Source organism: Saccopteryx bilineata, chromosome 4 (genome assembly GCF_036850765.1).
Source record: "Saccopteryx bilineata isolate mSacBil1 chromosome 4, mSacBil1_pri_phased_curated, whole genome shotgun sequence".
Taxonomy (NCBI): domain Eukaryota; kingdom Metazoa; phylum Chordata; class Mammalia; order Chiroptera; family Emballonuridae; genus Saccopteryx; species Saccopteryx bilineata.
The window spans coordinates 10,904,115-10,922,221 of NC_089493.1; the positions used below are offsets into that span (position 1 = coordinate 10,904,115).

At 41.5% G+C, this 18,107-nt stretch overlaps 1 protein-coding gene across 4 annotated transcripts in view; it reads right to left on the reverse strand.

Moving 5' to 3' along the window:
* The window catches only part of UNC79 (unc-79 homolog, NALCN channel complex subunit), a 246,226-nt gene that overhangs the window by 34,019 nt on the left and 194,100 nt on the right, over positions 1–18,107 (reverse strand). For all 4 annotated transcript variants that reach the window (XM_066276137.1, XM_066276136.1, XM_066276135.1 and 1 more), the window contains 6 exons: positions 15,742–15,780; positions 9,577–9,689; positions 9,407–9,492; positions 8,369–8,542; positions 4,594–4,662; positions 417–527 (listed from right to left, as the gene is read on the reverse strand). In XM_066276137.1, the coding sequence (XP_066132234.1) occupies positions 417–527; positions 4,594–4,662; positions 8,369–8,542; positions 9,407–9,492; positions 9,577–9,689; positions 15,742–15,780 (592 nt within the window). The remainder of the gene's footprint in view (positions 1–416; positions 528–4,593; positions 4,663–8,368; positions 8,543–9,406; positions 9,493–9,576; positions 9,690–15,741; positions 15,781–18,107) is intronic.

Consider the following 18,107-nt stretch of genomic DNA (forward strand, 5'->3'; position numbering starts at 1 on the left):
AGCATTGTTAAGGCAAGATGACAAAAGATGAGATTACAATCTCAGAGGCCAAGAGCCCAGAACTGGGGAGGCAGACAAATGATGAGAATTAAGGAGCTCTCCACAGGCTTTTACAAATGACAACCTGGTATTTTCTACTTTGGGTATAAAAATGTGGAGTGACAGCTTGTCCACCAATCATCGGTGACCTTGAAAAGGACTTTAAGGGGTCATTTAGATCATTATTTAATTTTATTCAAAACATCTCTTCTAAACTATATGATCCTCACTCCTCCAAATCTGTGTTTTCCATATTACATGTATATAAGCAGAGTGCTTCTTCCCAATGATATTTATTATACCTCAGTAGACTTAGTCACTTTAAAAACTCTATTGAAACCACCTAACCTAGATTCGGCACACATATGCACACTTACCTTAGTGAAAGCTCGGTAACACAGGCCACACACCTCCACCAGGTAAGCCAGAGTGAAGACAGCATTCTGAATGACAAAGCTGAGCAGTTTGGAAAATGGTTCCAGCAAACTCTGGAATGAGATTGGGGCCAAATAAAGTCAACCGCTGATTCTTCCATTTAAAAAAAAAAAGTATTAAAGTCTTATGATACTTTAATGGGATTATTTATTTATTTATTTAAAATCTGTTGCCAGCTAGCTACTGTAGCAACCCTGCTGGTCTAACAAGAACAGAACTGCACCATCAATCAATGGCTTGAAGAACATGATTTAATCATTTTGTTGGTTAAAAAAAAAAAATCCACTTTTCCAGATGGCATCATTTATTAACCTACCTAACGCCAATCCTGTCCCCATGTGCCCCCGGCAATCAAGACTCTGGGAGGTTTGCATTAGAGCTCCCACTCTATTTCTCAGAATCGCCAGACATCTACCTTTGGGTTCATCAGATCCAGCGCCTCTAGCAGCTTGTCATCTCAGTGACAGAGTGCGAGCCAACCTCTGCACGTGCACACCAAAGCACTAGAAGCCTAAACTCGTCATGATCCAGCTCCCTGCTAATGTTGATCACCAGGAAGGCACTATCAGTTTTGGTTTCTCCATCTGAAATCCACCCATAAAGGGTCAGTTTCAATCCATGTGCTTTCTGAAGCCATTTAGAAACATGTATTGAGCACCTACTAAGTATCAGGCAGAGTTAGATGCTTTCATAAAGTTTATCTTATTCATATTTCTAATGACAGCCCTGGGGAAACAGTATAATTACAGCAGTCGGTGACATAAGCTCAGAGTTTCGCCCACGTGTTTTCAAACTCAAGCTCTCTGTGACCTTGACTAGGTGATTTAACCTCTCTGTACATTTCATTTGGTTTGATTTGGTTTAAATTGTAATTTGGTTCTTTCCTCTGTAAAATGAGTATGATAATGGCCTCCACCTCATTGTGTTGTAAGAATTAAAGGCGATAATGTATGTTAAGCACTTGGCAACCGTGAGCCCTCCACCACTATTAGCTACGATCTGCATCATAACTCCGAAGCATGAGTATTCCTATTCTGCAGCTGAGGCAGTTAAGTAGGCAAGTAACTTGCTTAAAGCCATACAACTACTAAGTGGAATTCAAACCCAAATTCCAGGGCAATTTTCCAGAAGCAGAACTGCTCTGTAGGGAAGACAGGATTCTTTTCGCTGGGCTCCAAAAGACTTCCATGCCATTATTTCACTACTTCTCAATCTCTATAGTCCTTGCTGTCTAGATTATAAAAGTAATACATGCTGCCTGACCAGGTGGTGGCACAGTGGATAGAGCGTTGGACTGGGATGCAGAGGACCCAGGTTCGAGACCCCGAGGTCACCAGCTTGAGCGCGGGCTCATCTGGTTTGAGCAAGGCTCACCAGCTTGAGCCCAAGGTTGCTGGCTTGAGCAAGGGGTCACTCAGTCTGCTGTAGTCCCCTGGTCAAGGTACATATGAGAAATCAATCAATGAACAACTAAGGAACCACAACAAAGAATTGATGTTTCTCATCTCTCTCCCTTTCTGTCTGTCCTTCTCTCTGACTCTCTCTGTCTCTGCCATAAATAAATAAATAAATAAATGTAATACATGCTCAGCGTGTAAATGCAGGGTCTGTAGAAAGTATAGATAAGGAACAAAAGGCATCCATAATCCTACCACCTAGTGATAACATTTTGTTATATTGCCCTTCTTCATTGCACACAAGTTTATAAGTTGAAATCTTACACATATACAACCTTACATTTTGTTAATATAATAACAAAAGTAATTTTCAATGCTATTTAATTCTTCATAATCATACACTTTCATGGCCACAGAAGTCACATTTTATGATAACATCCCAATAAATATATATTTGCATAATATCTTCATTTTCATCCTTAGAACATATTCCCAGAAAATAAATGACTGAATCAAAGGATATGAGCATTTTGAGATTCTTTTTCTTATTGATACAAAATAAATTCACTACATGTTAGTATTATGTCTTTAATTTGTCTGTATTCCCCCACATAACTCATGTAGTACTTTCCATATTAAAAAAAAAATCTTAAAAAGAAATTCTTTTAAATTGTACTGCTGATTCAGAATTCTTTGTTCTATATCAGTGGTAGTCAACCTGGTCCCTACCGCCCACTAGAGGGTGTTCCAGCTTTCATGGTGGGTGGTAGCAGAGCAACCAAAGTATAAATAAAAAGATAGATTTAACTATAGTAAGTTGTTTTATAAAGATTTATTCTGCCAAACTTAGCGAAAATTTGACATAAAGTACTTGGTAAGTAATTATTATTATATGCTTTTATGTAACTCTGCTTTATAAATTTTATAAAGTAAAGTTACTTCCCTACTTTATAAATCACCATTACTGTGGAACCGGTGGGCAGTTTGAAAATTTTACTACTAACAGATACAAAAGTGGGCGGTAGGTATGAAAACGTTGACTATCCCTGCTCTATATAAATGTTGCTGCTTTGGATGATGGATGAATGCAGACAGGAATATGTCTCTTTTGAAATATATAATGTATCCTTACTTGTCAAGAAAAAATGGAGCCTGAATTCAAATCTACATAGAAATTTGTCTTTTATCTACCAAAGCAGCACGGTGATGGGGCAATTTAGAACAACAGAAAAATCAAAGAACTTGGAATCAAAGGACCTAGATTCAAGTCTCAGATCTTCCACTAACAAGCCATGCAACCTTGGCCAAGACACTTCATCTCTCTAAGCCTCTTTCCTTATCTGTAAACGAACAGATAAGACCAAATGATCTCTTCACAACTTTCCAGCATAAACCGTGAACCTATAAAAGCCCAGTCAAGGCAAAAAGTTATAAAAGATGTGCCTTCTTGGTATATATGTACTGACAGTTACAAGCCATTGCGTTACAAACTATTGTAGTATCACATATGGTGCAGCCCAGAAATGAAGCCAGGAATAAACAAGGTGAATGAGACACAACAGTGGAATTCAGGAAGCTCCCAGTCTTACTGAGGAGACTTCAATACAAAATAAGTGCTAACTGCCCTGGCCGGTTGGCTCAGTGGTAGAGCGTCCGCCTGGCATGCAGGAGTCCTGGGTTTGATTCCTGGCCAGGGCATACAGGAGAAGAGCCCATCTGCTTCTCCACCCCTCCCCCTCTCCTTCCTTTCTGTCTCTCTCTTCCCCTCCTGCAGCCAAGGCTCCATTGGAGCAAAGTTGGCCCAGGCACTGAGGATGGCTCTGTGGCCTCTGCCTCAGGCACTAGAATGGCTCTGGTCACAACAGAAAGACGCTCCGGATGGGCAGAGCATCACCCCCTGGTGGGCGTGCCGGGTAGATCCCGGTCGGGCGCATGCAGAAGTCTGTCTGACTGCCTCCCCGTTTCCAGCTTCAGAAAAATACAAAATCAAAACAAAACAAACAAAAAATAAGTGCTAACTTAGAAAGCTCTGTCAAGTACGTGGGATCTGATATGGAGGAAGTTGCTACAGAGAATATGAGCATTTTTTAATTGAAACTCTAATTCTCATTTTGAAGAATGAGAAGCCTCACTGACAAGGGGATAAAGCTCTTCTAGTAAAGGAAATGGCCTAAGCAAAAGCAAGGAAGTATGAAATTAAGTAAGATTATAAATGTAAAGCGGTTAGCACAATGCCTGCCAGAGGGTAAGTGCTCAAAAACAGTGGCTGTTGTTCTGATGACAGTAACGATTCTGAACGAAGGCAGGATGCGTGGGGGGAGGGGACAGGTGGCCGAGGACTAAATGGGAAAGACAGGCTGGCAGGTTCCTGACACTCCTTCTGGTGTGCCACATTAAGGAATTTGGGACACTATCCTAAAAGAAAGGAGAGATTATCAAAGATTCTAAAGCAAGAAATTCATGTGATGAGACCTGTGTTTAGATGGATCGCTTCATTCATAGGAAGGAGGGCAGACTGGTGGACGCGGCCCAGAGCGAAGACCGATTATAAACAGTGATGCTGTGATATATTAGAGCTCTTCGCATGAGACACTTGCAAGGAGACTGAACGTGAAGCACTCGGTATGCAATGACTGTTTCTTCAGTATTGCTATATGCCTTTCTAGCTTAAAAAGTATCTAAACGCGAATAGGTTATGTTTTTTCTGAAACTGTATACATACCCTTGTGGCATTGGTGGAGGGTATCTTCAATAGGCAAATCATTATTCTCAGACTGGAATCCAAAGAACACTGTGAACAAACAGGAGAAAGTAAACGTCAGCACCCTCGTAATATAGCTTTGCTTCGTATATTTCCCGTAAGCCTTTATTTTAGGAAACAGAATCTGAGACATAGCTGCCTCCTTATAGTCTTCCATGTTATATATTCATGTTGAAAAATAATCATTCTCAGGTTAAAAAAAAACTTATTAAACAATGTTAAACAATTAAATAATTAAACAGAGTTCTTAAACTATTTCTCAAATATATATCCCTAAAATTAAAGCAAATAGATTTGGATAAAGAATTGGGCAGATGAATGGGTGGGTGCATTGAGAGATAGATGGATGGACAGATAGATAGATGGGTGGGTGAATGGGTGGATGAACGTATGGAGGGATAACAGACAAGTGCTTAGGTAGATATTAAATGGGCCCAACTCCATAGAGGTACACTAAAAAGCTATGTTGAAAAAAAATACTTAGATCGATTTAAAACCATTAGGCTTATTAATCCAAATAAGAACGAGTTTCATCTGCCCTTTCTCTGCTACTAAAATATATGACAAAAAGCTGGAGAAAAGCAGTAAACTTTCTACAGAAGAAAATCATGTCTTACAAATTTATTAGAATTGTATATGGCAAGATTCCACAACAAAACATACCTTTAAAATCAAGTTACAGGCATTGGGGGGAAATGTTACAGCAAGAACAAATGATAATATTCTTCAATGTCATAAATAAATCAGAATAGCAGGCTATAGTTAGATCTCTGGGTACAACAGTCACTTCTTTAAGATACTACAAAGCAGGCCAGTGCTTCTCCGAGTAGACTTCCAGGACCAGCAGTACCTCTACAACCCGGGAACTTGCTAGAATTCAAATCCTCAGGCCGCACACCTGTCAAATCAGAAACTCCCAGAACAAGGCCCGGGAATCTGTTTTTCAGCAAGTCCTCTGGGGATACTGATGCACACTAAAATCTGTGGTCCATTTCTCTAGACTGATGAGGACAAACTACAGAAGGTTTTTCAGTGGCTTACAATTTCCCCCCCAAGATGAAAAACAAAGCGGAAGCCGATCAGAGGCAGTGTCCAGATGCGATCCAGCAAGGGCGTGTTTCACAAGCATTCAGAGTATCTCCCAAGTACTTCCTGAGGGAACCATTGTTCTGTGTAATCTGTCTGTTTAATCAATACCCGCCAGAGTCGATATGACATTTACATTACTCTGAACCAGGGGCAGAAAACTGGCTGCTCATCGGGTCCCCGTAGTGTTTTAAATACCAGGAAATATCATTTTGGAAAACATGGGAAGTTCTACAGCATGAGGCCTGCATTCCCACATAACAGACTGGAGGAGTAGCAGCCGACCCTGCTAGAAGGGACTGGGGCTTTCCAGGTGGCAAGGGTCTCGATTATCCCTACCATCTCATCTTAGTTCACTCCTAGGGCAGTCAGTGTCCCCATGAGCACGGCGGAATGTCACGAATTAGGCTTACCAGTTCTTTGCAGCTGGTAAACGCTTCCAACTGGTCAATGTTCAACTTTAGTATTATGACTAGAGCACCAGCTCATATGCATTTAAATTTGCCAGACTGGCCACATTCCTTCTCTTAAGCAACGAATGGTCTTGGAAGGCTCTCCGGTCCTAGGGAGGTTCTGTGTGGCCAAGTTAAATGCGTGCACTTGATTTCCTAGGTGGTTATGTACAGTGACCATATATGTATGTGATTTCAAAGCACTAATCCTCTTTGCTTGGATTTATTTGTCACCCTGGACTCGTGGGTAGACTGGAATCAAAGGATATGATAGACCATAAAGATCTCAGTATTCCAGCTTTTCACAGTAACTTCAAACTCGAAGGAAACAGCACACACCAAGCTAAAGGTCCCTGAATTATCACCCTTACAGTACCTATGTTGGGGGGGGGTCACATTTTCCAAATCTGCCAATTTGGAAAAAGGTATTATCAGAGGTGGTTGGTCTTTATAAAATATTTTATGTACATGTGATACTCATTTTTTTTTCTTGCATTTAAAACAATTTCTATTTAGGCAATTCAATTTAATGGGGTGACATTGATCAATAAGAGTACATAGGTTTCAGGTAACCATTTCTACAGCATTTGAATTATTGATTGTGTTGTGTATCCAACACCCAGTCAAATCACCTTCCGTCACCATATATTTGTCCATCTTTACTTCCCACCCCTCACGTGACACTCATTTTAGAAGAGGTGCTACTCACATGTAACTTCACCTGTTGGATTAACAAGGGATTCACTAACAAGTTGACTACTTCTATCTGTGATTTGCATAGAGCACAAAAAGCCTGCAGAACAATGAGGTTCACAGACCAGAGATACAGCCACTACCAGCCACCTCTTTCTCCCTGCAATAGACCGAATGTCTTCCATTGACCCCTGCTTTGGGAGAACTCCACAAGTCTATCAGTGAAAAGGACACTGGACTGGGAGTCAAGACACTTGAATTCTAATCCTCACACTGCCACCACCTCTCCGAATCTGTAGTCCCCATCTAGAAAACGGGGACTTTGGAGGGCAGTTTTTATAGGTCTTTTCCAGCTTTAACAATATAGGATTCTGTGGTCACATTTAATGGGCTCGTGTTGAGTATGTTCTCAGGCTATCAGATGTCTACCTAGGTAGTTGTGTGTGTATTCCCGGAGGATGGGCTAGAAAGAAGAGGGTATAAAGACGTCAATAATACCATGTTAGGCCCTGGCTGGTTGGCTCAGTGGTAGAGTGTCGGCCTGGTGTGCAGGAGTCCCAGGTTCGATTCCCGGCCAGGGCACACAGGAGAAGTGCCCATCTGCTTCTCCATCTCTTCCCTCTCCTGCCTCTCTGTCTCTCTCTTCCCCTCCCACAGCCAAGGCTCCATTGGAGCAAAGTTGGCCCGGGCTCTGAGGATGGCTCTATGGCCTCTGCCTCAGGCGCTAAAGTGGCTCTGGTTGCAGCAGAGCGATGCCCCAGATGGGCAGAGCATCACCCCCTGGTGGGCATGCCGGGTGGATCCCGGTAGGGCGCATGCGGGAGTCTGTCTGACTGCCTCCCTGTTTCCAACTTCAGAAAAATACAAAAAAAAAAAAAAAAAAAAAAAAAAAAGAAAGAAAGAATACCATGTTGGCCTTGGTTCAGCGAATAAAGCCTCAGTTCGGTGTGCCAGAGGTCATGAGTGTAACCCCCAGTCAGGGCACAAACGAGAAGCAATCAATGATGCACAACTAAATGGAACAACTAAGTGAAAAAAAACAAGTTGATCTTTATCTCTCTCTCCCTTAAATCAGTGGAAAAATTTTTTTTAATTTTTGGTCGTTAGAACTTTATTCAGAAATACACAGCAATCACTTCCATTTAGATAATCTTCAAAAATTGTAGCTTTACATTATAAGTCTAATCTTCTTTTATAAAAACTTTATTTATTTACCTATGATTTATTTAATATCCACTTGAGAAAATTTTCTAGATAAACACAATTTAATGTATTCCTGGCTTTTTTTTTTTTAAATAAACTGGAAACATGAAATCACTAAGTCAAAATGTCCACTGTGTATTGCTGTCAATTCTGTCACATTTCGAGAGAACAACCTAAATAATATTCTCCACGCTGTGGCTAACAGTTTCTATAGAGCCTCTTATTAAATATTAAATCACTCAAGACAGATGATCTGCAAACAGAAACAAGTAACATACAATAAAATACTGGGCTCAGCTTACCTTCAGAGGCAACACACAAGGGAGCTTGGCAAAAAATGTCTGAAACTGATTGCTGATTGTGGTCCAGAGGCTACTAGGAGAATCCATGGGCAAAGCCTCCATGAAGGTAGCAATGTTTTCCAAACAGTGTATCATAGCGCCCCCTGCTGGTAAATTCTTTTTGTTATTTAGACCCTAAAACACAAAAGCATAGGCAGTCAACTGCTGAAACAGCGTGGGAATTTGCGCAGCTACTTGGCAAAAATCAGTTTTTTAAAAATCACATATCCAGGCAATAACTGTGTTGTCTGACTACTATACAGGGCAATCATAGCAACTGGCGGGAATACTAAGAAAAATCAACACAATCAGACAAACTGAGGAAGGAAAAATGGTGATCTTTGACTCAGTGAGAAAAAGTGAACTGTGAGCAAGAAAAACATCTTTTAAAGATGTACAATTGGCGTGGTTAGGTGCTTATAAAGACACAATGAATGATGCTTGCGGGAAACTACTGGCCAAAGACTAAGAGTAATGACCAGCAGCAGAGTCCCCGTGGCAATCTGCCAACACTCCCAGCTGGCTGAGAGAGCTAATAATAATAAGCAGAGGACCTGACACTTGAATCCAAGCCTCAGAATACGCCGAGGGAGCAGTGGAGCTGAGTACTGACTTTAAGTCCAGCGACACATCAAAGAAACAGGACATGAATCCAAATCTCGCGATACAAGGAATAAGCGAGACTGAGACTGGACTGCAAGTCTCACGGTACCGTGCGCCGCGCTCTCCCCGCCGCACTTGGAGAGGCGGGCAGTTCTGGGCGCTGAGCGCTCCGTGGTCGGCACCCACCCCTTAATCGAGGGTGGCCAGAAGCTTTAAATAAATAGCAAACCCATACAAAACAGCAATGTCTAACTGACACGTGCCTATTCATTAGCAAGTTTTAAAATTAATTTTTAAATTTTAAATTATTTTACATGTACATTAAACAATTTAACTTCTAAATTAAGTTATCTCCTTCCTCAGCAGGGACCTGGAGTGTCATCAAAGCAAACGTACCTCCAGGAGCTGGCTGAGGGCAGCAATGGAACTCAGCTCGTTGAAGTCCATCAGAGACGTGGCCAGCGTCCGTAGAAAAGTCCCGTCTGGAAAGGGAAAGGGCAGACTCAGCAGGGGCCCAGGTTCCTCGCTGGCCCCGCGTGCATCCGCGCTCCCCGCAGCGGGGTTACCTTTGATGGTGCTCTGGAAGAGCTGCGGGAAGATGCCGTTGGGGGCCAGCTGGTGGAAGATGCAGCGCAGGAACTGCTTGGCCACGCCCGCCGCATTGCCGGGGACCATCATGCTGGGGTTGGAGGGGGGGAGACAAGAAATCATGGAACCAACAGCCGGCATTTAGGGGTTTATTTACTTAGAGTTCAGGCGTTTACACACCAATCCACTCACGGACTATCTCATTATCACTTTCATCAGTGAGATGAAATATTCTAAGACTCCTGTTCATCAGTTTTTTAGAGAGAACCCGGAAAGGGCAGGGTGGTCCCAGGCCAACCCCAGCCACCCCAGTGTACGGATGAGGGCTCTGAGGCCCAGAGAGCAAAGGTGACCTGCAAAGGCCACAGTCCAGAGAATGGCCGAGTCCGGACTAGAACCACGATGAAGATTGTCAGCAGGATCCTCTCAGAAAGTGTCCCCAGCTGAGAGAGAGAGCTGCTCAGAGGAAGAATACAGGGAGGGAGATGTTCATTCCTACTGGGAGAGCTGGGAAGGGTTTTTGTGTCAGGGGTTATGGGGGAAGAGGTGCTCCAAATTAATACTTGTAATAAAGATAGGGCGTTGATGTGTGCAGTTTTCCCCTTTACCCTCTACACCAACTCTGCATGTCAAAAGAGGGAGCCAAGACGCTTATCAACAAAACAACACAGAATAAGTGCTGGCGAGGATGTGGAGAAAAGGGGACCCTCCTGCACTGCTGGTGGGAATGCAGACTGGTGCAGCCACTGTGGAAAACAGTATGGAGATTCCTCAAAAAACTGAAAATCGAACCGCCTTTTGACCCAGCTATCCCACTTTTAGGAATATACCCCAAGGACACCATAGAACGGCTCGAAAAGGAGAAATGCACCCGCATGTTTGTGGCAGCATTGTTCACAATAGCGAAGATCTGGAAACAGCCCAAGTGTCCGTCAGAGGACGAGTGGATTAAAAAACTTTGGTACATATATACTATGGAATACTACTCAGCCATAAGAAATGATGACATCGGATCATTTACAATAACATGGATGGACCTTGATAACATTATACGGAGTGAAATAAGTAAATCAGAAAAAAAACTGAGATGAATCCATACATAGAAGGGACATAAAAATGAGACTCAGAGACATGAACAAGAATGTGATGGCAACAGGGGTGGGGGGGGTTGGGGGAGGGGGGAGGGGGTGAAGAAGGAGAGAGGGGTTAGGGGAGGGGAGGGGCACAAAGAAAACCAGATAGAAGGTGACAGAAGACAATTTAACTTTGCGGGAGGGGTATACAGCACAATCAAATGTCAAAATAATCTAGAGATATTTTCTCTCAACATATGTACCCTGATTTATCAATGTCACTGCATTAAATTTAATAAAAAAATATTAATATTAAAAAAAAAAAAAAGAGGGAGCCAAGAGATGGTTATGCAGCCCTGTGCCTCAGATTAAGATATTAGAAAGGATGGTCCCAGAGTGAATTAAGGGCTGGGTTACCAGAAGGAATAAAGAGGAAATCAAAGAGCCCCATTTGATATCTGGTAAACCATCCCTCCCACCTCATCTGTCTCATTATGCCATGTCTACCCCGAAATGCTTGTAGGTCAAAAATGTTCTTCAGGAAGAAATAACACCAAACACAACACACTCAAAATTTAGGGAAACCCTTCCCAACTTCTTTTATGAAGCTAACACAGCCCTAAAATGAAAATTAGATAAAGTCATTACAAAACAAACAAAAAACAAGAAGGAACAACAACAAAAGAAATAAATAGATGAATAGCCTTCACAGACATTTAATCCAACTATAAATAAAAGAATGATGGACCATGACCAAATAGAATTCATCTCAAGAAGGTAAGAATGACTTAATATTCAAAAGCCAATCAGTGGAATTCAATACATTAAGAAATAAAGAGCAAAAATCATACAGTTATTTTAATAGATACAAAAAATGCATTTTAAAAAAATTCAACATACATTTATGATAAAAAATTCTCAGTAGACAGCCCTGGCTGGTTGGCTCAGTGGTAGAGCGTCGGCCTGGCGTGCAGAAGTCCTGGGTTCGATTCCCGGCCAGGGCACACAGGAGAAGCACCCATCTGCTTCTCCATCCCTCCCCCTCTCCTTCCTCTCTGTCTCTCTCTTCCCCTCCCGCAGCGAGGCTCCATTGGAGCAAAGATGGCCCGGGCGCTGGGGATGGCTCCTTGGCCTCTGCCCCAGGCGCTAGAGTGGCTCTGGTCGCAACAGAGCGATGCCCCGGAGGGCAGAGCATCGCCTCCTGGTGGGCAGAGTGTCGCCCCTGGTGGGCGTGCCGGGTGGATCCCGGTCGGGCGCATGCGGGAGTCTATCTGACTGTCTCTCCCCGTTTCCAGCTTCAGAAAAATACAAAAAAAAAAAAAAAAATTAAAAAAAAAATTTCTCAGTAGACTAGGAACGAAAAGAAAAATCCTCAGTCTGGTAAAAAGCATCTATGAAAACTTATAATTAATGGTGAGATACGAAATGCTTTTCCTACAGTAGCAGGAACACACATCTTTATTATTGTATTAGAAGGCCTAGCCATTGCAATAGGGCAATAAAGTAAAATAAAAGGTGCAAAAAATCAGAAAGAGAGGGGTGAAACTATAGATTAAATGATTTTTTTACATACAAATGCCTTAAAGCAGCTACTACAACTAAGTGAACTTAGCTTACTACATTACAATGTTAATACCAAAAAAATCAATTATACTTTAATATAATTGCACCAAAAAGTTGGAAAATTAAAGTTTTTAAAATGCCATTTACATTGTAATTATAAAAACAAAATTTGGGGGAATAAATTTAACAGATGATGTGCAACACATCTACACTAGAAACCACAGAACGTTGTGGAGAGACACCAAAAAAAAGGCTGAAATGAGAATATATACACAATCATTAAGTGAAAGACTCAATATTTTTATGGTATCAGTTATCTCCAAACTGATTTATAGTTTCAATATAATCCCAGAAGGCTCCCCCCATCCCAAATTGAGTAGCTTATTCTAAAATTTACATGGAAATGTGAAGAACCTAGAATATCCAAACCAATCTTCTTGAAAAAGATGACCAAAGTCAGATGATTCCTACTCTCTGTCTTCAGGACTGACTGTGCAACTACAGTAATCAAGACAGTGTGGTGCCAGCTGAAGAACCAGCATATAGGCCCACGAAACAAGATAGAAAGCCTTGAACTAGATTGGCCCTAACATGGTATTTGACTTTAACAGACACCAAAGTGATCCAGTGGGTAAAGGGAAAGTCATTTTTTCAATGGTGCTGAAATAACTAGATATCAACATGAATAAAAAGAAAGATCAACCCCTACCTCACACCACATTTTTAATTTGAGCTGGATCATATAAATGCTAAAACCATAAAAATTTTAAGAGTAAAACTTTGAAGAATATCTTCTTGACTTGAGGAAAGGCAAAGATTCCTTAGACAAATAACAGGAAGCAATAATTATAAATTGTTTTAAAACTTTAAAATATTAGACTTCATTTAAATTAAAGACTTCTCTTTAAAGAATACTATTAAGAAAAGGAATAGGCGAGCCAGGCTGGGTAAAAATATTCTCCAAAGGCCCTGGCCGGTTGGCTCAGCGGTAGAGCGTCGGCCTGGCGTGCGGGGGACCCGGGTTCGATTCCCGGCCAGGGCACATAGGAGAAGCGCCCATTTGCTTCTCCCTCCCCCACCCCCTCCTTCTTCTCTGTCTCTCTCTTCCCCTCCTGCAGCTAAGGCTCCATTGGAGCAAAGATGGCCCGGGTGCTGGGGATGGCTCCTTGGCCTCTGCCCCAGGCGCTAGAGTGGCTCTGGTCGCGGCAGAGCGACGCCCCGGAGGGGCAGAGCATCGCCCCCTGGTGGGCAGAGCGTAGCCCCTGGTGGGCGTGCCGGGTGGATCCCGGTCGGGCGCATGCGGGAGTCTGTCTGACTGTCTCTCCCCATTTCCAGCTTCAGAAAAATACAAAAAAAAAAAAAAAAGAAATATTCTCCAAAAAAATTTAATGAAAGACTGGTGTTCAGGATATATAAAGCTGTCTTGTAACCCAATAATAAAAAGGTTAAAACCCAGTTAAAAATGTGCAAAAGAATATTTAGTGAGGGTTAGGAAGACTACTTGAAAATATATGTAAAGCATTAGTCATCAGGAAAATGCACATTAAAACTATAATGCGACATCCACTGGAATGACTAAAATTAAAAAGACCAACACCACCAGTTTTTGGCAAGGATGTGGAACAACCAAAAGTCTCATACGTTGTTGGTGGGAATTCAGAATGGCACAGCCACTTTAAGGGGAAGTTCTGGTAGTGTCTCATAAAATGAAACATACGCCTATTCCGTAAACCAATAATCCCACTCTTAGGTATTTACCTAAAAGAAATAAAAACACTTGTTTACAAATAGGTTTCTACAAGAATGGTCATAACAGCTTCATAATAGCCCCAAATTAGGAAGGGTGAAAATGTCCTTCAATAAGAAAATGGATAAACTATGGGATACTAGTCAGCTCTGAAAAAGAAACTTAACTATTAATACATGTAACAACATGAATGAATCTCAAAAACATTATGCTAAGTAAAAGGAGTCAGACACAAAAGAGCACATACAGTATGATTCCATTTATATGAAGCTCTATAGTGGAAAAAACTCATGATAGTGTTTGCCTCTGTGGGTGTGGAGACTGACTGGGAAGAGATGTATGAAGGAACTTTCTGAGGCGATGATCTATATTTTGACAGAGGTTTGAGGTATGCAGCTGTATGTGTTTGTTAAAAACTTAAGTTAAAGTACACTTAACATATCTGTACTTTCTTGTACGTAAACTTTGCATTAGAAGAAAAAAAACCATAAACAAAAATCAAACTTCAGTTAACAACTTTGCTGAACAACATGGAGAGGAGGGGGTATGTCTGATAACTTCTTTGAAATGCATCCAGAAATAAAATGGGTAGGTGGATGGGCAGAAGGATGGATAGGTGGCTGGTTATGTGATAAAGCAAATGAAACGTTCATTGTAGAATCTAGGTGATAGATATATGCACTATCAAATTCTCTCAGTTTTGCAGTATGTTTAAAATTATTCATAATAAAATGTTATGGAATAAAGTAAAAGCAAAACAAGAAATTCTGTGACTAAATAGAGCACAAAAAAGAAGACAAACATCCCTAAAACTTGACATTATAGAAGTGTGGTAACAACACTATCTGATATTTGTGAGACCTGCTAGTTATGCTGACGCATATACTGCATCTCTTGGACCCCATACAGATACTCCCATGGCACAGGAAGGTCATATATCAGTCCATCTCTCTCACAGATAAGGAAGCTAAAGCAGAGGGATAAACATGCCTAAAGTCACACATGGTGTCCATCCTTGCTCTCCTCTGGTCCTTTCTCCCCACTGTAGCCACACCACTTAGCACTGTTTACAGTTACAAACCTGTGCAAATATTTTATTCATGTTTGCCTCCCAGAGAGACAGTAAGCCCTACAAGGGCAGGAATCATGTCAGTTTGGCCCCTACTTGAAACCTAAGTATAATATCTAGCACAATGCTTGGTATGTAGTGAACTTAAAAATACTTTTGGCTAATATGAATGAATGAGTGAACAAAAAAAGCAAAAAGAGCTCTTTGGAGCTGCAACTGAACCTAACAATATTCCTTCCATGGTGTATACCAGGGGTAGTCAACCTTTTTATACCTACTGCCCACTTTTGTATCTGTTAGTAGTAAAATTTTCTAACCACCCACTGGTTCCACAGTAATGGTGATTTATAAAGTAGGGAAGTAATTTTACTTTATGAAATTTATAAAGCAGAGTTATAGCAAGTTAAAGCATATAATAATAATTACCAAGTACTTTATGTCGGATTTTCGCTAAATTCGGCAGAATAAATCTTTATAAAACAACTTACTATAGTTAAATCTATCTTTTTATTTATATAAATTATACTTTGGTTGCTCCGTTACCGCCCACCATGAAAGCTGGAATGCCCACTAGTGGGCGGTAGGGATCAGGTTGACTACCACTGGTGTATACTCTGGTGTTTTTGAAATGGAATGAACAAACACAAGAGGTAAAAAGAAAGTGAGATGTGGGCTCACTTTAGGACCTTACCTTTCTGCTTGATTAGAAAATGTCATGCTGGACGCCAATCTAGGGAAAAAGGAAACAGTCACATGAATATCTCAGGTCTTCATGATGAAATGCATGAGCACTAAGGTGGGACCCTCTGTAGCGCTGGTTTAGACAGCAAGACATGAAACTGTTGGCAATTCCCTTAACACACAGTGGCCAGTCTCCAAGGCTCAACTTAATTTAGTTCCTGAGACCTGATTTCTGCATCGTCAGATATTTCCACAAAAATGCATACAGTTACATTGGTTTAGTATACCCAGCCAACCTATAAAACGGCCTCTGCAGTCGGGTCTGACGGGTGTCAGAACAGCGCTTGACTCAGTCTATCTCCATATCAACTCAACTCAAAATTCATTTCTTTGCATACAACCCCTGAAACCTAACCACAAACAAGTCACAAATTCTAAGAGCCTCTCTACGATAGTTAAGTGGGTAGTAGGGGGTTCTGTCAGCTGTGTGTTGGGTTGAAAGGATATACTGAAAAAGAGAAATGTATTAGGTAGAGTCATCAATATATAACATGTGATTTCTGAAAAGTATAATTACATGGTTATGTACACACAGAAATAATCTCTAGGTATAGAAAGAAAGAAAGAGAATATACCGCACTGGTGGGTTTAGAAAAACATGCCTTGATCAGTAGGCTATTTGAAGAAACAAAGAGAATGCTAAAAATTTATTTTCTTAACACCACAAGAAGCAAGCTGAGCCAAGAACACATCTGGAGAGCAACAGAGGGTCCAGCAGCCACGAACACCAGACACCATTCCAGCTGCTTTGGTCATGGTCCTCTCGCGCTAACAAATACTACAGGGAAAAGATAAACATTGTGAACAAAATCAACAGTAATTAAGGGTACAGGGCAAATGTGATCTTGAAGGCTGTATCCAGAGAAAGGGGTGGTAAATTTTAAAAGGGATGTAAACAGAGAGCAAAATCACACGGAACGGCTTGTGTGGCAAGTGAGGAAGTCATGCTGAACTTGTGTGCTCTCTGAGCACCCTGGACATCCTCCCCGGGGGACCAGCATCCACAAACCGAGCGCTCGCACGGCCACGTTACCTCAGGTAGAACTGAGGCACGGGAGGAAGCCCAAGGCAGATGGCGGCTGAATCTGTCTCCTTGGCGGGTCTGGTGATCAGGCTTAGGATGCTAAGAGTTCTGGGAGGTTGCTGTCCAGGTTTTCTCCCTGTCTCTTGCCAGTCGACTCAGAAGAGGTGAAGGTTTAAATACATGGACATGTAAAATGTACACGTAAAATACATGTATGTAAAATGGAACTGCTCCTGTTTCCCCTCTGCTTTTCTTCGGAGTTCATGTGTTTCCATCCTAACGGTTGGCTGTGCTTGAATATGGTTTATTCCTTCTTAATGTTAAAACAAAAAATAAAATAAAACCCTTCTATATATCAACTACAACCCAGATCACCTATTTCAAGGAGATGGTAACAGACCAGAACGATAATTCTATCTGTTCTAAAAACTGAAGAGTACCGACAACAGAAACTGTAACCTTGCATTAATGAAAACTAAATTCCACGGTATTGTTGATGGTTGGTACAAAATTCAGCCCACGATTATTAGGGTTATATTAAAATCAAGGGCTGAAGTAAAATAATTCATCTGTTCTTATCTCTCCATCTCCCCGTGCCCATCGCTTACTTTGCACACTGGGTATTTGTAAGTGTGAGAGAGAGAACAGCTACACCATCTCTGACCACACATTCCTAAGGATGCGACAGAAAAATTGGGGCCAGGGGGATAAAGTCATATACTTTTACGGTCAAGGGGTTTTTAATGTTTTCTTGTCTGTTTTTACCATGAAATCAACATTTTTTCATTTAAAAAAAATTAAGATTCATTTTAGCTCCAATAAGATTCATTTTCTTTTCCTCCCTCAAATACCGAGGATTTGCGGAGTCCAGTTTTTCCCGTCTCCTCCGAGAGAACCTCCCTAAGAAATCATTTCTGTCTAAACTTCTAGAGCACTTACTACTCATACCACACATGACGGCTCTTAATCATGTCCCATCTTGTATGGCGACCGGGCTATTCTACATGTCACTTCAACAACCAAGCCACAAAGCACTTTAACAGCCAGCACCTGGTCGAATGCCCTCGGCCTAACACACCCAGCTCCGTGCCCGTGCAGACTGAAAACGTGGGAATCAAGTCAACCCTCTCCCATCAGCTGTCTGTGCTAGGACTAGTACTTGTGACTGAATTTGAACCTCACTTACATGCATGGAGAACTTTCTTCTTAGGTCCCATCTACTAAATGGAAGTTTCTTCACAGGAAAATGTTCAAAGCAGCTCAGTTTAATCTCCCCTCAGCCATGCAGAAGG